Source organism: Nannospalax galili, unplaced genomic scaffold (assembly GCF_000622305.1).
Source record: "Nannospalax galili isolate Female #2095 unplaced genomic scaffold, S.galili_v1.0 scaffold660, whole genome shotgun sequence".
Lineage (NCBI taxonomy): Eukaryota > Metazoa > Chordata > Mammalia > Rodentia > Spalacidae > Nannospalax > Nannospalax galili.
Genome location: NW_008349073.1, coordinates 445,279 through 468,233, shown reverse-complemented (window position 1 = coordinate 468,233; position 22,955 = coordinate 445,279). Strand labels below are relative to the sequence as shown.

Here is a 22,955-nt window from a genome sequence, read left to right as displayed (position 1 = left end):
TTCTCCTTCAGGTTATTTCTTTTCCTTTACCTCACTGTTTCCTTACCCTTGTCCTGGTTCCTGCAGTTATGTCTGTTTGCATACTTATTTATCAGAGTCTAATCCTAGTATCTACATATGAGGGAGAACATATGTCGATTTTTTTTTCTGAGATTATGTTACTTCACTTAATATAACAGTTTCTAGTTCCATCCATTTACCTGCATATTTCATGATTTCATCTTTCTTTACTGCTGAGTAAAACGCCATCATATATATGAACCACATTTTCATTATCCACTCATCAATTGAGGGACACTTAGGTTGCTTCCATCTCTTAGCTATTGTGAAAAGAGCAGCAACAAACATGGATGTACAAGTGTCTCTGCAATAGGTGAGCTCTTTGGGTATATGCCAAGGAGTGGTATAACTGGGTCAAATGGTAGGTTCATTTGCAGTTTTTTCAGAGTTCTCCACACTGCTTTCCATAGGGGTTGAACCACAATATTTATTTTTTTATTGGAGTCCTGAGACTATCACTTTGTACCGTAGTGCCTGGCTACCTTCATTGGTAATATAGGCTTAGAAATGGTTGATATGAGGGTAGGGGGCACTGGTGAGATGGCTCACCTGTTAAGAGCATGTATTGCTCTTATAGAGGACCAGCATTCAGTTCTCAGCACCCACATCAGATGGCTCACAACTGCCTACAACACTAGCTCCAGAGGCTCTGATACTGTCTTCTGTCCTCTTGTACACATGTGCATGCACACACATATATACACATAAATGAAAAATATTAAAAAAATAGAAACAGCAGGCTGGTGAGATGGCTCAGTGATTATGAGTGTTTACTGTAAAGTCATAAGGAGCAGAGTTTGGATCCCAGCATCCACATACAAGCTGGGCATCCTGCAGACACCTATAGTTTCAGCTCTGGGGATCCGGAGCCCTCTTCTGGCCTCTCTTTGTACACAGGCAATGCATACCTATACATGGCACATACTTGTATTTTTTGTATGTGTATGTAAGCAGACATGTATGTACTATGGCACATGTGTGGAGGTCAGAGGACAACTTGAAGTTAACACTCTCTTTCCACCCTGTGGATTCCAGGAATTGAACTTGATTCCAGGTATTGAACTTAAGTTATCAGGCTTGAAGGCCAGTGCCTTTAGTTGCTGAGTCATCTCGCTGGCCCTTTTCATATCTTACTTTAAAAAGCTAGATAAAGGGACTGGAGAGATGGCTCAGCAGTTAAGAACACTGGCTGTTCTTGCAAAATATCCAGGTTCAAATCCCAGCACCCACCTAGCGGCTACCAACTGTCCATAACTCCAGTTTCAGGGGATCGGAAGCCCTCTTCTAACTTTCACTGACATTGCATGCCATGGGCACACTTACATACATGCAGGCAATAGATGCATACATATAAAAATTAAAAAAAAAATTTTTAAAGCTAGATGGAGATACATTATTTGAGACTGACCTTCAGTCCCTTCTTTGTTTGTTTTGAGACAAGGTATTCCTTGTAATCCAGGGATCAAGCTCAGGTTGTTGGTGGGCCAGGAAGCACTTTTACCAGCTAAGCCATCTTCCCCCCAACCCTCTCAATTTTAGCTTCCTTTTCTTCCCACATTACATTACCAAATCATTTGTTGATGGGTACTTAAGTTGTTTTCTTTTGACTGTTGTGCATAATGGTACTGTTTTTTTTTTTTTGTTTGTTTGTTATTGTCTCTTTTTGAGACAGGGTCTCCCTGTAGCCCCAGCTGACCTGGAACTTGCTATTTAGACTAGGCTGGCCTTGAACTCACAGAGATCTGCCTGCCTCTGCCTCCCGAGTGCTGGGATTAAAGGTGTGTGCCACTATGCTTGGCGCATAATGGTACTATGTGTATCTGTGTATAAATGTCTGTGAATATTTCCTTTAGGCTAGAGTAGAATTGTTGAGTCATGGTAACTCTTTGATATGTGTTTAGCCATTTGAGGACTTGCCAAGTCTGTTTTCCAAAGCAACTGGATTTTACATTTCTACCAACACTTTTGTAAGGATTCCAGTTTCTCTGCATCTTCAAAACGCTTGTCATCTGACTCTGATTCTATAACTATTCTAGAATGTGTGAGCTGGCACCTCATTGTTTTTGAGGGGTTTTTGTTTGTTTGTTTTTTGTTTTATCTTTTTGAGACAGGGTCTCCCTGTAGCCCCAGCTAGCCTGGCACTAGTTATGTAGACCAGGCTGGCCTTGATCTCACTGAAATCTGCCTACCTCGGACTCAAGCAATCCTCCCACCTCAGCTTCCTCAGTAGCTGGGATTGTAGGAACACACTAACAGACTTGCCTTCATTGTTGTTTTTTAATTTGTGTTCCCTTGATGACTAATAACGTTGAGCATCTTTTTATGTGCTTGTTGGCCATTTATATCTGTTGGCACATTTATATGTATATTTTCCTCCCATCTTACAGTTTTCTTTTTCTTAGTTGTGTTATTTGAAGCACAATGCTTTTTTATTTTCATGAAGGTTAGTTCTCTCTTTTTTCCCCTTTGCGATTAATGCTTTTGGTGTGATATGCAAGAATCCTTTGCAAACTATGAGGTCATGAAGACATACTTTCTTTTTTCCTCTAAGTGTTTTGTAGTTTTGGTTTGCATTTATGTCTTTGATCTGCTTTGAGTTAGTTTATATGGTGTGAGGTGTGAGGGTTTTCTCAGTGTGTCTAGTTATCCTAGTGCCATTTGTTTAAAACACCTTTTTTTTCCACCCTTTAAATGGTTCGTCACACTTCTACCCTCAGTTCTGTTCCATTGATCTGTATGTCTGGTCATATGCCAGTACCATGCTACTTCATTTTGTTGTTGTTTGCTCCTGTTTTTGGTCTTTTTGAAACAGGGTCTCCCTGTAGCCCCAACTAGCCTAGAACTCACTATGTAGAACAGGCTGGCCTCAATCTCACAGAGATCTGCCTCCTGAGTGTTGGGATTAAAGGCTAGCGTTCCCCACACCCAGCTGAAATAAATTTTGAAATAAAGAATTATGAGTCTTCCTATTTTGTTCTTTCAAAGGATCATTTTGGAGGTTCTGGGTCCCTTGTAATTCTAACTTTGAGAATCAGCTTGCTAGCTTGTACAGAGAAATCAACTGAGAGACTGGAGAGATGGCTTGGTGGTTAAGAGTATTTGCTGTGCATTCATGAAGACTCTTTGGATTCCAGAACCCATGTAATGAGCCAGGCATCCTGCACATGCCTGTAACTGCTGCTTGAGGGAGACAGAGATAGGAGGATCAGTGGGGTTTGTTGGCTTCCAAGCCTACTTGAGAAATTAGGAATCCTGGGTTCTTAGACCTGCACATACACGAACACAGAATAAATAAATATAATTTTTTAAAAACCTTATTCTTAATCATCTTCTACAGAAACCCAAATGGTTCTTAGTTTTATTCTTTTTTTAAAGACAGGGTCTCATATAACTCAGCCTAAACCTCGGACGTATCCAGGATGATCTTGAACTCCTGATCCTCCTGCCTCAGCCTCATAAGTTCTGAGATTACAAGTGTATGCCACCATGCTTGGCTCATAGTAAGCTTTTATTTAATATTTGTTGATTAATTGTGGATGTCTGTAGTTACTCTTGTAAGAGAATGGAGCTCTGAGTATTTTTATATCGCATAAATCTAATTTTTTAACCTAGTAATTTAGCATATGTAGTTTTTAAATAGCTTTTTCAATTTATTTAGATTTGTTTGTTTGTTTTTGTCTTTTTGAGACAGGGTCTCCCTGTAGCTTTAGTTGGCTTGGATATTTTGGGTTTGTTTTTTTTTTTTTTTGAGGCAGGGTCTTACTCTGTAGCATAGGCAGGCCTTGAACACACTATGCACCCTTGGTTAGCCTTGAATTTGTGAAAGTCATCTTGCCTCAGCCTCCCAAGTGTTGAGATTATGTGCATGAGCCACACTGCTTAACCAACTGGTTTTTGTTTGTTTGTTCTTTGATTCTAGGGTCTTAAACATGCTAGGTAGGTACTCTACCACTGAGCTATATACTCAGCCCCTAAATACTCTTTTAAAAAAATAACAGTTTTATGGGGTAGGGATGTAGCTCAGTGGTAGATTATGTGCTTAGCATGTATGAGGCATTGGGCTCAATTTTTAGTATAAAAAACAATAACAAAGTCCAAGTTTTTGTTAAATACCATCAGAAATGGTTTGTAACATTCTTCCATATGTGCTTTGATTCTGTCTCTTGCCTTTTCAGAAAAGCTGCTTCTTTCTCTCCATGAAATCCTTTCCGTAGCCTGTGATGTTGCCTTGATTTTCTGTCTTACATCCTCTTGTAGTCAAGTTTGTGACAGCAGTTGCCTAGAGTTGTTGTCTTCATTTGCCATACCTCCCATCACTTTTCTGAAACGGCTCTTGGTAAAATCATGGATGATTTATGTGTATTAGATCAAGTGGACATTTTAAAACTTATGTCTGATGTGATGTGTCTTTATTTTGAAACATCCTTTTCCTTGGCTTATGTGGTATCAAGTCTGCTTTTTTAAAAAATGTGTCTGGCCTAAGGGTTCTTTGTTAGCTTTGCTCTGTTCCTCCCCTCCTCTCTCCTCTCCCCTTCTCTTCCTAGTCCTCCCCTTCTGGTTTTTTGAGATAGCTTCTTGAGATGTAACCCCGCTGACCTGGAATTTACTATGTAGACCAGGCTAGCCTCAAACTTGTGGCAGTCCTCCTGCCTCTGCCTTCTGAGTGCTAGGATTCTAGGTCTGCCCCACCATAAGTAGTCCAGCTCTTGCTCTTCTACTAGGCTATTTTTGTTTGGTTTGAGACAGAGTCTCCTATAACCCAGGCTAACCCCAAACTTGCTATGTAATTGAGGATTGATTTTCCTGCCTGTCTGTACCTTTGGAGTGCTGGAATTACAGGTTTGGGCCACAGTGTCTGGTTTGTGTGCTACTGGGCACTGAATTCAGGGCTTAGACAGTGCTAGGCGAGCACTCTACCAACTGAATGACATCCCTAGCCCTAGTTGCGCACCTTATTAACATTTACTCATAACTCAGGAAGAGGTACATACTATTTTTTGTCGCCCTTTATATAGGTAAGAATGCTGAGGTACAGAGGGCTAAGACTCTCCATAAACATGTAAGCTAGCAAGGTGCAGAGTGAGGATTTGGGTCCAGGCAATGTGAAAAGTCCTCTATCATCACTATAGTACAGGCTTTCCTGCCTTCAGATAGACTGTACTAATAACATGTTTTGTTATTCTTAGTCTTCCTTTCCTAATCCACCTATATATTGAAACAACATTAGTCTTCCTAAAGCACAACTTTTTGTATTGCTTCCTAGATCAAAATCCTTCAGTGGCTTCCTGCCGCATTTAGAATCCAATCTGGTCTCATGTTCTTCTTTTATATTCACTATTCCTCAGTAAATTTGATCCAAGCTTATCTAGGATGTGATCGTTGAACTGTCTGTGAGCCTAGGTAGTGAAATGAAAAGTATGCTGACTAGTAAGAAAATGAGATTATAAATAAGCTAGGGTCGAATGATACCTTTTCTTTGATTTTTTTCTCCCCCCCGTTTCTACCCACAGTAGCTGCTTGCCATATGGTCTCATCAACTGTCAAGTCAATTAGTTTAAATCAGATGTGTAATTGATCAAATGCTAACTACATATATCTCTGGTGTCGTATAAAACAAATTCTTTTAAAAGTATACATACAAACCTAATACAAGAGTATAGAATTTCTTGTGTGCATTCTAAACTTGATACTTCAGAAAGAAATATATTTAGTTTTAAATACATGTTCACATACAAAAACCTTAAACTGTTCAGGAAAATAACTTCTTAAAAATCATCAAAAAATATAGGGGCTTAAGACAGAATTTGAATCAGTGGAACTCCTACTGATTTGCACATACCTGGAAGTTTTACATGAGTGGCTGCTAAGATCCTAGAATTCTTGATGCACTAGCCCATCTGGATGGTGCTTCTTCCCAAGGCATGATTGACAATGCTGCCACACACAAAGAAACTAGTTCGAATGTAGGGAGCTGCCGCTCACCCTTGCTCCACCATTTTGGTCGATTGCCCTAGGCAATTGCCCTTTGGTCGATCTGTCCTCTTTCAGTGGACTCAGTAAACAGTTGTTTCTTAAAAAAAAAATTATGGGCTTAAGTTGTAAGTCTGAATTGTTTCTGCACTTACAGAACAGTACTTCAGTGCACATGCTCTTACAATATGTTACATTTTGACACCCCCACCTCCCCCACTCCCCCCACTCCCCCAATCCTGTCTTTTTGAGACACTCCCTGTAGCCCCAGCTTGCCTGGCTCTCACTATGTAGACCAGGCTGGCCTTGAACTCACAGAGATCTGCCTGCCTCTTGCCTCCCAGGTGCTGGGATTAAAGGCAGGCACCACCACACCTGGCCCATATTTTGACATTCTTATTTCCAAGTAAAGAATAGACTTTGGGGGGCTGGAGAGATGGCTCAGTGGTTAAGAACACTGACTTTCTTACAGAAGACCCAGGTTTGAATCCCAGCACCCACATGGCAGCTAACAACTGTCCATAACTCCAGTTCCAGGGGATCCGACAGCCTCTTCTGTGCTCCACGGGCATTGCACTACATGGGTGCACTTACCTACATGTAGACAATACAAGGATACACATAAAATAAAAATAATAAATAAAATATTTTTTTTAAAAAAAGAATAGACTTCCTTTCCCAAGATGATATCTCACTAGGTAGTCTAGGCTGATCTCCAAATCACGATCCTGCTGCCTCAGTCTCCTGTGTAGCATGGATTACAGGTGTGCACACTGTACCATGATCAAGAATAGGTATTTTTGAATGTAATACTTCATTCAGATGTCATACTAGAAGTCATGTTTACTTTGGCCATATTCATACCTCATACTTTTTTTTGTTACTAGAGTTACGGAGGGTTGTTAGCCACCATGCGGGTGGTGGGATTTGAACCTGAGTCTTCTGCAAGAACAGCCAGTGCTTTTAACTACTGAGCCATCTCTCTAGTCTTCCCCAAAAGTTTTAGAATGAACATTTTATCTTTTTCATTTTTCCTCTCACTTGAAGCTTCTTTGAATTATAAAATGCTGAAATTGAAAACAAACTTAGAAGTCTTGTCCCTAACCCAAATATGGCAAACCTGTTTACAAAAGTCCTGGTCTTAGTTTGAATCTCCGGCACCCATATAAAAAGCTGGGAGTAGTGGTAGCTTACACTTGTAATCCCAGAGCTGGGGAAGCAGAGACAGGAGGATCCCTGAGGCTCAGTGGCCACCCAGCCTGTCCTAATCAGCAAGTCCTGGGTGCCAGTGAGAGACCCTGCCCCAAAATACAAGATGGATGGCTCCTGAGGAATGATACCTGACGTTGATCTCTGACCTCCACATGTACACTCTACCCTCCCCACATGTGCACCCAAACACATGTGAACATGCACCCACCCACATGTACATACATACAAAAAGAAAAAGCCCTAAACATATATTTTAATTATCATAAAATATAATATAGAGTAAGTCTAGTTCTACTTCCTTGAACGGCCCCTTTGAAAACAGTCATAATCTTGTGAATATAACTTAAAAAAAACCCACCTAGATCCATCAGCTGATGAGTCTTTGGATGTTCTTCAGGAAGTTATATGTAAAACTTTGTTAACATATATTTTTTTCTTAGGTGAGAGAGAGTGAGCCAATTTTTAGTTCCTGTGAGAGTTAATTTCCCTACCCACCCCAAGTTTAATTTCCAATCCTACTGAGGTGGGCCTGGCAATCTGCTTTTTGTTTTTATTTTTAGATAAGCTCCTAACAAGTCCTCTAGTCTAATGTCTTAGTAACCATTGCAATTGGGAGCTATAGGGATCTTGGAGTGTTTGTGATTCTTTGAGACCTGTAGAATTTTGGAGCTTTAGAGACATCTAGTATGCATATGATATATATTTAGAGCTGATTCTTCCTATCAAAATAGTAAGGTGGGCCACAAGGGTGGAGTTTTTATTTCAAAGTCTTGACAGACATTCATAAACATTAAGAATGTGATGACATTTTAAGTCAGAGTATTCCCAGGAATTTTATGTTTATTAGGTTCATATTTAATATAACAGGTTTATGAATTATAATGCTTTTTGGTTAATATATGTAAGTGTATAAATTTTTAGCTTATTTCTAAAGAAGACTCTAGCTGAGAATCAGTCATTTATATACATGAGTGATTTTAATATCATATTCACTTGTGCCCTTTTTTTCCACCAAAGACAAAAACTCAACTAATGAGCCTAATTTTTTCAGTAAAGGTATGCTTGAATAACAAACACTAAAACTAAAATGACAAAGACCAATTTAAGATTTGAAGATGTCTCTCAGTGTGCTATGATTGCTTCATATTTATAGAAGAAAATTCTATGTAGGCCTACCTTTTTCTGTAAAAGCTAGGAGTAATGTTTGAGGAGATAAGAAAATAAAATGAAAGAAAACAGCTGCAGCCTGGGAAGGAAGGGAAAGCAGTGTCAACAAGAAGTGACCGAGATACATCACAACAGAAATACCAATTCACGGAAAAGGCGAGAATGAGCAATTTCTATTCATTTATCCACTTATTCCTTTCCTAGTGCCAACAGTACTGGAGATGATTTATCAACGGGTATACATGAAAATACATTGTCTAACACCGAGACACACACACACACACACACACACACACACACACACACACACATATGTTGTTGGAAGAGATAGCATGTGTGATGTTTAGGGCCAGATAGCTGTCTTGCCTCAGTATACTTCCTAAAGATCTATTCCTATGGGGCTGGAGAGATGGCTCAGCGGTTAAGACTGCTCTTGCAGAGGACCCAGGTTTGAGTCCCAGCTCCCACATGTTGGCTACAAACCGTTTTTAACTCCAGTTCCAGAGGAATATGAAGCCCTCTTCTGACCTCCACAGCATTGCATGACATAGTGCGCTCACATACATGCAGGCAATACACTCATACACATAAATAAAAATAATATATTTTTAAAAAGGATATTACATTAGATCATATTATAAAAAAATAAAATATTTAAAAAAAAGATCTATTTCTGTGTGTATTGGGTACACACAAGTACAGTAGTAGAGAATAGGTAGTCAACAGCTGTCCACACCCTAGCTAGAAGATTCAAAAAGGCATCTCATAGTGTATGTTCAAGCCATCAGCACATTTGTTCTTTCTGTTTGTTTTGAGGCAGGGTCTCATGTAACTTAGGTGGGTCTCAAACTTACTGTATGTCGGGAACTGTCGTTGAACCCCTGATCCTCCTGTTCTACGAAGAACTAGAATTACAGGTGTGTGTCAACACTGTAGGCTCAGCACAGTTGTTTTAAACTAGCTTTTATTTTTTAACTCCTAAAACTTAAAGGTGATAAATATTAGCATATTCTGTTAGTCACAGTGAATTACTCTCTTTTTGATTTTCATATGACAGCATAATGGCGATAATACCAGAATCTTGGAAGAGAAGAGTAACTTCTTTGGGGGATTATAAGAGTGTACTTTTCTAACTGCGAATCACTGTCATTGTTCATTCATTCATTCATTTACCAAGTATTAATTAAATGCCTCTTTTAGACATACCTTTTTTGATGCCAAGTTGAATTGTGATTAAGAACATGATTGAATAGTAATTAAGAGAAATTTAGATTCAAATGCATCTGATTAGCTGGGCGTACTAGTGAATGTCTGTAATCCCAGAACTCAGGAGATTGAGGCAGGAAGATCATGAGTTTAAAGCCGGCTTGGGAAAGTTCAAGCTAATTTGAGCTTCATAGAGAGACCTTGTTTCAAATAAAACAAAATAGGGACTGGAGAGATGGCGAGATGGCTCAGTGATTAAGAGCACTGGCTGTTCTTGGCAGAGGACCTGAGTTCAGCTCCCAGCACCCACATGGCAGCTAACAACCATCTGTAACTCCAGGTCCAGGGAATCCAATGCCCACTTCTGGCCTCCGTTCACACTGCATGCACAATGGTGTGCTTTCATACATGCAGGCAAAATATTCCTACATGTAAAATTAAAATAAATAAAAAAACAAATAAACCCCAAGTACATAAACAAATGAAAGCATGGGTTTAAATTCCACACTTTCACTTGGCAGCTAAGTGACTTATACAGATTATTTAGTCTCATTCTTAGTTTCCTCGTCTGTAAATTGGGAATTATAGTAGTATCAATCTCATAGCATTATGAAGGATTAAACGAATTCTTATAGATGTAGTTATTTGGCTTTGTGTATCCCTTATGCTATGGGTAATCAAAGTAGAATGCAGTACAAAAGTGGCATTATAATTTATGTTTAATTTGCATTTATTTATATACTACTTTGTTTCAAAAAGGGTTTAAGGCCAGGCATGGTGGCACCTGTCTTTAATCCCAGCACCTGGGAGGCAGAGGCAGGTGTAGCTCTCTGAAATTGAGGCCACCTTGGTCTACATAGAGTTCCAGGCTAGCTGGGACTATAGAGAGACTGTCTCAATAAATAAATATATATCTGTATATCTAATATAGATATATATTTATCCTTCACTCAATTTCCCAGAATGATAACATCTTGTTAATATTGTACAACAACCAATAAATTGATACTGATGCACTCCACTGACCTTACATCAATTTTACATACTCTGTGTGTGTGTTTTCTGTATATTTTTATTACGTATGTAAATTTGCATGACCACCACAGTCAAGATAAGAGGAAGGGTTTTGGTTTTTTTTTTTTTTTTTGGTCTTTTTTTTTTGAGACAGGGTCTCCCTCTAACCACAGGTGGCCTGGATTCGATTTGGAGACCAGGCTGGCCTCGAACTCATAGAGATCTGCCTGCCTCTGCCTCCTGAGTGCTGGGACTAAAGGTGTGTGCCACCACACCCAGCTAGTAGAGCAGTTTTATTATGTTACTCTTTTATAAACACAACCACTTCCCTGGCAAACAACTGGTAGTATTTTGTTATAGCAAAAATGATAGATAAGTAAAATCATAGTTAGTTGGACTTTCATCACTGTGATAAAATATATGACATTGCTATTATTTTGGCTTATGGTTTCAGAGGTTTTGGCCCAGTCTTTAGCTCCAGTGTTTGTAGGCATGTGGTGAGGCAGAATGGTGGTGGGAGCATGTGATGGAAGCTACCCATTCCATGGCAGACAGGAAGCAAAGAAAGTGCTTGTGCTGAGGCCTTCTGCATCCCCCCACCTCTAGCCTGTGTGATGGTGCCACCCACATTGAGGACAGGTCTTCCTCTTTAGTTAATCCTCTCTGGGAATATCCTTGTAAATGCAAGAGGTGTGCTTTACTAATCTCCTGTGTGTTTCTCAGTCCAGTTAGGTTAGTGATTACAACCCTTTCCTTGTCAGCTGGACATTAGACACATCTTAAGCCATGACATGCCACTCTGATCCCCAAAGGGCTCATGTCCATTTCATAATGAAAAATCTATTTAGCACATCTCCAGGAGTCCCTATAGTCTAAATGGTTCCAGCATTTCTTGTAAATCCATGTTCAAAGGCGTATCTTAGACTCAAGGCAGACACTTAGCCCTTGTAGAATTAAAAAGTTTAACTTCAAGATAAATGGTCTCGCCGGGTGTGGTGGCGCATGCCTTTAATCCCAGCACTTGGGAGGCAGAGGCCGGCATATCTCTGTGATTTCAAGGCCAGCCTTGTTTACATAGTGAGTTCCAGGACAGCTGGGGCTACAGGGAGACCCTGTCTCAAAAAGACCAAAAGATAAATGGTCTCATTCCAAAAGGGAGTAATGGGGACATAGAAAGAAGAAATGGGAGAAAAGCAAAACTGAAACCCAGCAAGGCAAAGACTAAAGTCTGTAGCTCTGTGTCCAGCATAGTCTTCTCATAGAGCTCTGTGTCCAGGGTACACAGAGCTTGGAAGGGTTTGGGCAGCTCTGCCTTATGGCCTTTGCAATCCACATGGCCTCTTTCTTGGACTGGCTCTTTTTATTGACTGCAGCTTCTGTCATATTCCTTGGTCTCCCAGGCTTTCTTTTGAAACCTAGATGGAAGCCTCCATGATCCCTTAACTCTTATTTTGCATGGCAGCAAATGGTCAGGATTATTCAAACCAATGATCCTACTTTTCTGGAACCAATTTTTTTTATTAGTTTTTTGATGCTGTGTCAGATACTTCAACCAATTTAAAAGGAAGAAAGGTTTCTTCTGGCTCATGATTTCAGAGGTTTCTCTTCATAGTTCTGGTCTCCATTGCTTCTGGGGCTATAGTAAGGTGGACCCTCGTTGTGGAAATGGTGCACCTCGTGGTAGACAAGGAACAGTGAGGGAGAATACATTTTTAGAGGGTTTCTCCTTTTCCCCTTTTTTTCCCACTTGGGTCCCAACCTATGATATGGTGTTACCCACATTCCTGGGGGGCCTTTCTCCCTCTTTGGAAATATACTCCTAGACTCTTTCAGGTGTGCGTTACTAATCACCAAGGTGCTTCTTAATCCAATTAAGTTGACCTCAAGATTGATTAACCACCATAGTACCTTGATAAATTGGTCTTTTTCATCCAGCATAATTCCCCTAAGATCTTTTTGCACATATCAGTAGTTCATAAATGTATCACAGTTTGTTTTACCAATCACTGAACGATATTGGGCTTGTTTCATGTTTTAAGTATTTAAAATTTTTTTGTTATTTTTATTTTATGTGTATGATTGTATTGCCTGCATGTATGTAAGTGCACCTATGTTGTGCAAAGCCTGAAGAGGCCAGAAGAGGACATTGGATCCCTTGGACCTGGAGTTATAGATGGTTGTTAGCTGCTATGTGGGTGCTGGGACTCAAACCTGGGTCTTCTGGAAGAACAGCAAGTGGTCTTAACCAGCTAGAACTACCACTGAGCCATCTCTCCAGCCCCTCATTTTTAACAGTGTGAATAAAATTGTTACAAACTTTGTGTCTAGGTTTTTATGTGATAAATTTTTACTTATTTGGGATGAATGCCCAAGAATGTAATTACTTAGTTCTATGGTAAGCACATAGTTAACTTTATAGGAAACACTTTACATTTCTTTTTTATTTATTATTTATTATTATTTTGTCTTTTTTTGAGACAGGGTCTCCCTGTAGTTCTAAGCTGGCCTGGAACTCGCTATGTAGATCAGGCTGGCTTTGAACTTACAGAGATCCGCCTGCCTCTGCCTCCCAAGTGCTGGGATTAAAAGCATGCATCACCACACCTGGCACAATACTTTACATTTCTATCAGCAATGTTTTTTATTTATTATTTTTACTTTTTATGTGTATGAGTGTATTGTTTGCATGTATATGAGAGCACCTGTGCCATGCAATGCTGAGGAGGTCAGAAGAGAGCTTTGGATTTCTCTGGAACTGGAGTTAAGGATGGTTCGTAGCTGCCATGTGGGTGCTGAGAATTGAACCTGGGTCCTTTACAAGAGCAGTCAGTGCTCCTAACTGCTAAGCCATCTCTCCAGCCCCCAGTGCTATTACTTTTCAAACTGTATTCATACACAGTCATTTAAAGTTTTTTAAAATTTATTTTTGCTGTGTGTACAGTATTTTGCCTGCATGTATATAAGTGCACCATGTATGTTCAATGCTTTTGGAGGCCAGAAGAGATCATCAGATCCCCCGGAACTGGAGTTATGGAAGATTGTTAGCTGTTATGTGGGTGCTGGGAACTGAACCTGGGTCCTCTGCAAAAACAGCCAGTACTCTTAACCACTGAGCCATCTCTCCAACCCCTACAATCAGTTTTGATAGAACTCAAGTCCTAGGATTTTTTTGGCATATTTAGTCTGCTTTTCCTTTCTTTTTTGAGACAATCTCACTGTAGCCCAAGCTGATCTGGAACTCACCATTTCGCTCAGACTGGCCTCAAACTCTTGGTGATCTATCTTCTTCAGCTTCCCAAGTGCTGGGATTATAGGGGTGATCCACCATGCTTGGCTTCCTTGTTTTAAGAAACTCGCAACTAGGGCGAGTGAGATGGCTGAGTGAAGTAGTTCTTGCCACCAAGCCTGGTGACCTGAGTTCTGTCCCTGGTACCAACACAGAGGAAGGAGAGAACCTACTCCTGCAAATTGTTCTCTGATGTCCACACATACACTTTGGCATGCACGTGTCACTAACCCCTACATTAAAAAAAAGTAAAATCTTTTTGAAATAGACACTCAGGGCCAGGCATGGTAGTGCATGCCTTTAATCCCAGCATTGGGAGGCAGAGGCAGGTGGATCTCTGTGAGTTCGAGGCCAGCTTGGTCTCCATCACAGTGAAAGATTTATCGTCCTCTTTTTTTTTTTTTTTTTTTTTTTTAAAAAAAAAAAAAAAAAAAAAAAAAAAAAAGAAAGAAAAGAAAGAAAAACTGATTGACTTCTAAGTGATTTCAGGGTCTCATAAGTTGAGACCTTTAGTAATAAAACCAATTGACTATAAGCATTTTGCTCCAAATAGAGTTAGAATGGTGTAGTATCAGTACCACCCACAAACCAGAGCCACTTTCATGTTTTATCTCTGAAGATACTGTTATTCTTTGTACATAACAGATACTCAGTATATATTTACAAAATATCATCCTTGAACATAGAAACTGCCATAAGGATAACTTAAAGCTTTGGGCGCTGGAGCTCACTGGTTAAGAACTTGTATTGTTCTTTCAGAGGACCTGAATTTAGTTCCTGGCTCCATTATCAGGTAGCTCACAACTACCTGTAACTCCAGCTCCAGGAACTCTGACCCCATCTTAACTACTGAACTATCTCAAGCCATAACCTATAATTATTTTTGATGTTCTTATCAAGTTTTGATATCAGGGTTATACTAGTCTTATGAATGAATGAATTTCTGGATTCTCTGAAAGTGTTTGTGTAGGAGAGGTATTGTATCTTAAGCATTATATCATAGCATTTAAGGAAATTGGCCTTTGAATCCATCTAATATTCTTAAATTTTTTACACAGTACATAAACATATATTCTCTGTCAATATGTTATCACTTTCTAAATCCTTTTCTGAGTAACGTTTGCTTTAACCTTGTGTTTTCCCTTTTCTCAGCCTCCTTCCCACTTCTGAGATTCTTTCAGCTGATGTTACTTGAGATTGTAGTTGTGTTAGTAAAGTTTTGTGTTTGTTTTGTCTATCCTCACACAGGCAGAAATGTTCTTTATTTCTCTTTCTCATACATGAGCAGGAGATTAAGCATAGATTTCTAAGTTTAAAGGTTGGACTGGGTGATGCATGCCTATAATCCCAGCACTTGGGAGGCAGAGGAGGAGGTAGAAGCAGGGGGTCATAGCAAGTTTGGGGCCACCTGAACTGCAGAGTGAGAGACTTGATCTCAAAAAATCAAAATAACAAACGAAAAAAGAAGAAGAAAAAGAATTTTAGGTTTAAAATTGTATATAGTTATCCTAGGAACATTTGTTGAAAAGATGATTCTTTTCCTTATCACCCTTAAGAATCAATCACTTAATCACTTAATTTCCTTATCACTTCTCAAAAAAATTAGTGAATCATAGATGTTTGATTTTACTTCTGAATTCTCACTTTTTTTTTTCTTTTTTCTTTTTTGGTCTTTTTGAGACAGGGTCTCCCTGTAGCCCCTGTTGTCCTGGATCTCACTATGTAGACCAGGCTGGCCTTGAACTCACAGAGATCCGCCTGCCTCTGCCTCCTGAGTGCTGTGATTAAAGGCGTGCACCACCATTCCAGGCCCTGAATTCTCACTTTTATTTATTTAGTTTTGGTTTTTTGAGACAGTGTCTCACTATGTTGCCCTGGCTGCTCTGGAACTTTCTATGTAGACCTGGCTACCTCAAACTCCTGGTGACCCTCCAGGCTATACCTTGAGTGCTGGGATTACAGGCATGTACCACCACACCCAGTCTGAATTCTCACTATAAATTATAAATTCTCACTACATATTATTTATATGTGTTTTTCCTTATGTCAGTATCCCACTGCTTTGAATATTGTATCGTTGTAGTAAATTTAGTGGTAGAAAGTATTAGTCTTCCACTTTTTTTCCAAGATCATTTTGGTATTCTGGATTCCTTCCTTCTATTTCCATGTGACGATTAAGACTCAATTGTTTATTTCTATAAAGGAAAACAAACAAAAAACAGCACTCAAATTCTAATAGCGATTACTTCTCTTTGTTATCTTAACTTTTTAAATACCTTTTTTTTCATGTTTGGGTCTTGGTTTTATGCTCATTCACTTGATTTGAGAGTCCTTGCTTGTCTCCCTGTGATCTTACATCTGCATATTGCGACAGTTCTGCACTGATTGTGGTGAGAATGGGACAGACCCTGAATGACGGCTGAGGTGAAGTGTCCCCTGGTTCTTCTTTAGTGTAACTGTTCCTTATTTTGCTGATTTCCAAGTTCATGATCATTGTCCTACCTTGGAAACACATTCTTGGTCATTGCTGCTGTTTCATCTGGGAGCAAATACCTGTATTCTGAAACTCAAATTTGGCAAATAGTTGGGAGGGTTTGGTTTGTAATGTAACTTCTGTGTTATCCCCAACCAGTTATGTAGTAAGTTTGTAAATTATTTGAGTCCTTCTTCCTGTATTTCATCTCTAGCTTTAGTTCATCTGAGTTTAAATTAAACCCACAAAGCCTCCTCTTGCTCCACTACTTTTCTTTGGTTTTATAGGACTGATTTCTTAGTCTGATTGCATCAGCTTTTCTTCTCTTCGTCTTTCAGTGATTTCCTCAGAGTTTTAGTCTACTAGGGTATTTTTTGCTTTGAATTATAGGTTTATAAAAGGACGACATTTATGATATTGGAGGGAAGATGAGTTTGCTTGTGTTGTATTCAGTTTTTATTTTTATTTAGTCAGTGACTTTGCATATTTATGATGAAATAAACTTTGTAAAAAGAAAATTTAAAGTTAGCAAATAAATTATTGATGAAATCATTAGAGAAATTACATTTTTCATTCTGAAGATTGCTTTTTAAATAAGCACTAATGGAGATTGACAGTTTATTTAATTTTCATTGTGAGTAGTTTAAATATATGTGTTGACCTTAATGAACAGAAGTTTAGATTTAGAATATATTTATATGAAATTAAAAAGGCACATTTAAAAAGTACAAAGTACACATTTGTTATTGTTATGCTACTGTGCTGCTCGTGTTGTGTCTCCTTGCCTCTCCTTTTTTTTCCTGCTCTTTGGGTGAAAAAGAACACGAGTCCAGAAGTCTGTGTCCTTTGTCTGAATAACCCCCATGGAGTCAGCATTAGCTCCTACCTGTGACATAAATATGTTGGTTGCTGTGAGAGAAACATACCAAAGATGTTTGACAGAGGGGCTAGAGAGATGGCTCAGTGGTTAAGAGCACTAGCTGCTCTTGCAGAGGACCCAGGTTTGATTCCCAGCCCCCACATGGTGGCTAACAACTGTTGGTAACTCCAGTTTCAGGGGATCTAACAACCTCTTCTGATCTTTATGGTCAAGGTGCACTTACACACACGCAGGCAATATACTCATACACAGAAAATAAAATTAATAAATAAAATATTTTTTTAAAAAGATGTTTGGGCCGGGCGTGGTGGCGCACGCCTTTAGTCCTGGCAGAGGTAGAGGCAGGCGGGTCTCTGAGTTCAAGGCCATCCTGGTCTACAGAGTGAGTTCCAGGAAAGCTGGGGCTACAGGGAGACCCTGTCTCAAAAAAACCAAAAAAAAAAAAAAAGATGTTTGACAGAAGTTCTGAGGAAACATAAGACAACATTTTTTTAAGCTCAAAAGCTCTTTGCTTACACCTTTAGTTTGCTAATTTTCAGTGTTATTCTAAAGCAGATTTAACTTTCGTATAGCACATAAAACAATAGGCTGTACATTTTTGGGGATAACATAGAATGAATGATTACCCCAATCCTAGTCATAGCCACTGTTAACAATTTCGTATGTTTCTTTCCAGTATTTAAAAAACTATATTTTAAAAAAATCAAAGGGATATGGTACTGTTTTTCTTCCTGGCCAAAAGTAATGCCTACTCAGTGAGGAGCTTGGAAAGTAAAGACCTAGCACAAAGGGGAAAAATGAAAATCACTCATAATAACAACCCAAGGAGAACCACAATCAAAATTTGATGTATATCTTCCCTACATTTTTAATGAATATATACTTTTTCTCTACTAAAATTATATTATACTCATACTACTTTATGACTTCTTCATTTGCAGTATATTGTGAGTGTTTTGCCATGTTAATGGTCTTGTATAAACCTTTTAAAAGTGGTATATAGTATATAAACATATTTAGGTATGCTTAATTAGCATACTTGACCATCTCTGTATCATTGGACATTGAAAGTGTTTCTGACTTTTTACCATTATAAAGATTACATAGTTAATATCTTTGTCCATACATCTTTCCATGCATCTATGATTGTTTCTTTAGGAATAGATTCCTAGAAGTGGAATAGCTGGGTCAAAGGGTATGTACATTTTAATGCTTTTGATACATAAAAATGTCAAATTTTAAGCTAATCACTTGTTATATTCTGTCTTGTATTGCTATCCAATTGTTTTATGTGTCTGTCCTGTCTAATTGGAATATAAGCTTGAGAGAAGGGAAGTTTCTTGTAAATGTTATGTATCCTTTGGCAGTGTGGCTTCTCCCTGGACTCATGAGTCATTAACATGTATTAATTCAAAGAAGTGGTTCTTCAAGGTTTTGGATGCCATAAATCTGTATATTTAAAAATATATATGTGTGTATATATATTTTAGAGTAAATTTAGGTTTGCAAATTTTCTATTTTTTCTAAGCAAAGATATTTAAAAATAAAACCAAATGCTGTTTTCCAGCACCATCATCTTACAAAGTAAAGAATATCTAATAATAAAAAAGTTATAATCTATAAAAAAGGATAGGTTATTGAAGGGAACATTTTAGCTTTTTGTCTATATTTTTCTCATTTTGTGTTGGACTGCAAATCTTCACCTCAGCCTACCAGTGAACTAACTATAGACCAACATTTGGAAACCACAGACTAAAAGATTTTAGAGCATTAAAAGATAAGTAATTCTCCCCTTTATCTGTAAGTCTCTTTTCTCCGCAATATTAAGTGTACATATGTAGGTCATGTTATTGCATTAAACAGAATTTGTGTATTTTCATGTAAAAGCTTTTGAGTAAGCAAACTAGACCTGCTGTTGAGCAGCTGAATATATTTCCAGTTGCTCTAAACAAAACCCATTCTCTTTCTGGGGAATTTGAGCCAGAGTAAGTGTGATGTAGAAAGAAGGGTGATCTTAGACTCAGAATGCCTAGGTATGACTCCTTGCCTTTGCAGTCAGTCACTAAGTTTTCCTTTTGCTTCCTCACTTACACAGTGATGATAAGATCTCTTTGGGTGGTTTTTAGCCCTTGTTCAACATTTACTTGACTGTAATATAACTATTTGTTCATCCATTGTCCTTGCTTACCAGAGCATATGCTCTTAAGGGGAGTAACGAGTCATATCCTTTTGCAGCTCTCAGTTCTAGCACAGGAATCCAGGCATAGCAGGTCCCTACTAAAATGAGTGCTGAACCAAGTGTAGGCTTGCTGAGGGAATTATGTGAAGTAATGTATGTGGAAGCACTTCAGAAACTTTGCATGCTATGCAAACAGCATTAAATTTTTTGATGAGCTATTTTAATAGGGAGTATCAAAACTTTGGAAAAGAAGAAAATTACTCCATTTAACAGTTCTATAAATTCATTGAATTTTTCTTCTTGTAAGAAAACCAGTCTTAATTGGGGTTAGTGTATCACTAATCTGCTTCCTAAGAAGGCAGAGATACTCTCTTCCTTACTCTGCATGGAGGTGCCAAGACATTAAATGTGTGTTTGGCTTTGGCTTGGTTATTATATAATTTTAATAATAAGATCAGCTGATTTCTTACTTAAAGGCTAGTACCCATTGCTTTATAACTAATAAAAGGACACCAAACTTCAAACCTAGAGATGAGGAGCCTATATTATGCCTGATTACTTTGGGGGTAGAACCCCCCCTTTTGACAGTTGTTGACTTAAAAATACTGTGGAAAATTTCTAATTGCTTCTAACATGCCTGGTAAATTTTTTACCACAAGATGGCATTGGTGATTGAGTGCACATACTATTGAACCAGCTTGGAAAAAGCTGTACATAATTGTTTGTATTGTTTTGGGGATAAGAGTTGAAAACTTTTATCACTGCTTATATGTTATTAAATTTTAACTTCCAAAACAGAATTAAATGATTCTTTATATCACTCTTTCTGTATTCAAGTATTGTTTTGTTTCCTGTTTTTCTGTCTTATAATACAGTAACTATGTATTATTTGCCATGTGTTGTATGTGTCTGACTTACTGCTGATAATTGTGGTGACAGGTAAGAAGAAAATACGATGGGACCCAGTTAGGAGGCGCTTCATTCAGTCCTGTCCCATCATAAGGATCCCTAACAGGTTTTTGAGAGGTGGGTGATAACTAGCAAGAGCTCTGTGCTTCGTGTGGGTTAAAGGGAACTTTGAATGAATTTTCTCAACTCAGAACTGTTTGCTTTAAATTGTCTTAATAGCCAAAATTGGAGCAAAAAATGTCAGACTTCAATTTCAAATTTATGTTTTATATTATAAAACCACTGTTGGAATTGTAATGATAGGTTTTGAGGACGTTAGAATCTCTTAATGTACATTAGATGGTAGAAATTAATTCACCAATATCAGTGGTAGTTCACTGTAAACACATTAAAAAGAACTTTGAGTAGAGGATATGATTCTAAGGAAGAAATAAAAGATTATGCAAGAGTCTGAAATAAGCCATTATATTAAATACCATAAATAAAATATAAAAGGGGAAAATACTTGTAACAAATAGATCTGAATATTAAAGAGCTCTATAAACTAGTAGTTTAAAAGTAAAAACCCACTAGAAGAATGGTTAGAAGCATATGAATAATCAGTACATAAAGAAATGCCAATTAATTGGGGCCCAATGAGATGACTTAGTGGGTAAAGACAATTGCTACCAAGCTTGGTGATCTGAGTTTGATCCCTGGGACTCATATGGTAGAAACAGAGACAACTCCAGGTTGTCCTCTGACCTCCACATATGTGCCACACTATGTGAGCACATACACAAACACAATAAATAAATGAATAAATAAATAAATGTAATAAAAATTTTCAAAAATGTTATTAAATATAAACACATTAAGCTTACTACTGTCATAAACAAAACTATTAAAATAATAAAATATTTTACCTATTAGGTTGAAAAAGACTAAAAATAAGAATACTGAATGCTGGCAAGGGTATAGGGAAATAAAGCTCAAATCAGAGGCTTGACTTTCTGGATCTAATTTGGCAAAATGTATCAAAAACCTTAAAGCTGTTTATACCTTTGACATAACAATTCTTATGTTTAGAACTGCAGAGAACACAGAGACCATATTGAGTAAAAAAATTCTCATAAGAGGATTGAAAACTCACATTTTTTTCTAGCTATAACAAATTATCAGATAACCATGCTAGGTTGTAATTTAGACTTTATTTATAAGTCATTGTGTCTAATTTTAACTGAGAGATTCAAACAAAAATCTAAGGAAAAATTCTACAGCTGCTATAGATGTTTTCTGCTTCTAGTGTCTAACTTATTAGCAGCCAAGTTCTGGAACATAAAAATCTCCCAAACCAGCCCTCAGTGAATCAAGATAAGAAATTCAGGGTAATGTGCCACTTTTTAGCATAATGTTGCTGATAAAACTTTAAAGATTCTTCTAGTAGTATGTGACAGAAAAATACTATGCACAAGTGGCTAAGCAGAGGTGTCTAATTCTGTAACATTTTTTTCTTTATAAAATACTAATTTATTGGTTTATAATGAAAAATCTTAACTCTCTGAAAGAAGCATAAATGAGGTATCATTAATTACTCATTAATTTCATTGTAAGTAGTTATATTTATTAAATGTAAGCATAATTAAGAAATAATTTAGGACCAGGCACAGTGGCTCATTCTTATAATTGCAGAATTGGGAGGCTGAGGTAAGAGGATGGCCATGAGTACTAGACCAGCCTGAGTTACATGGTAAGTTCCAGGCTAGCCTAGGCGGTAGAGTGAGACCCTGTATCAAAAAAAAAAAAAAAAAAAAAACCCAAACAAAAAACACAGACTAGAAAATGTAGTCCATTTGGTAGACTGCTTACACCACAAAGCCCTCAATTTGATCCCAGCACCATATAAAACCAAGATACGGAGGCTGGCAGGGCGGCTCAGCCAGTCAAGGTGTTTGTGGCCAAGCCTGATGACCTGAGTTCAAGCCCTGGGATCCACAAGGAGAGAACTGACTCCTCCATGTTGTTTTCTGACCTCCATACATGCTCATGGCAAACTTGTCCCCCACTTTAATAAGTATAATAATTAAAAAAAAAAAACAAAAATACCTAATACAAATTGGAGTATGGTGGTACTACCTATAATCCCAGCACTCAGAAGGTGAAGGTGGAAGAATCGGAAGTGCAAGGTAATCTCCACCTACACAGTGAGTTCAAGGCCAGCCTGGACTATCTGCCCCCCAAAACAAAATTAAAGAAGAAAAATAACTAAGATATAGAATTCAATATGAAAACAATTGTGTGGGGCTGGAGAATCTGCTCATAGGTTAACCCACCACCCACATGGCAGCTTACTACTGGTTCTGTAACTCCAGTTCTAGGGGAGCTGACACCCTCTCCTGATCACCAGACACCAGGCACGCATGTGGTGCACAAACATACATGCAGGCAAGCACTCATACCCATAAAATAAAAATAAATTTGTAAAAATATTTTAAAAACAAAATATCTAAAAAACTGGTTATATACCTGAATGGTGGGATTTTGTTTTCTTTTGCATAGTCTCCATTTTTGTTTGTTTGTTTAGTTGGGTTTTTTTTCCATTTTTTTCGTTTTTTTTTTT

The 22,955-nt window shown here is 38.1% G+C and overlaps 1 protein-coding gene across 2 annotated transcripts in view; it reads left to right on the top strand.

Moving 5' to 3' along the window:
* The window catches only part of Klhdc10 (kelch domain containing 10), a 69,400-nt gene that overhangs the window by 12,012 nt on the left and 34,433 nt on the right, over positions 1–22,955 (top strand). Inside the window, exon 2 of one of the 2 annotated variants that reach the window (XM_008846346.3) lies at positions 20,387–20,473. The exons of the other annotated variant lie outside the window; for it this stretch is intronic. Within the exon in view, the coding sequence (XP_008844568.1) occupies positions 20,387–20,473 (87 nt within the window). The remainder of the gene's footprint in view (positions 1–20,386; positions 20,474–22,955) is intronic. 2 annotated transcript variants of the gene reach the window in all.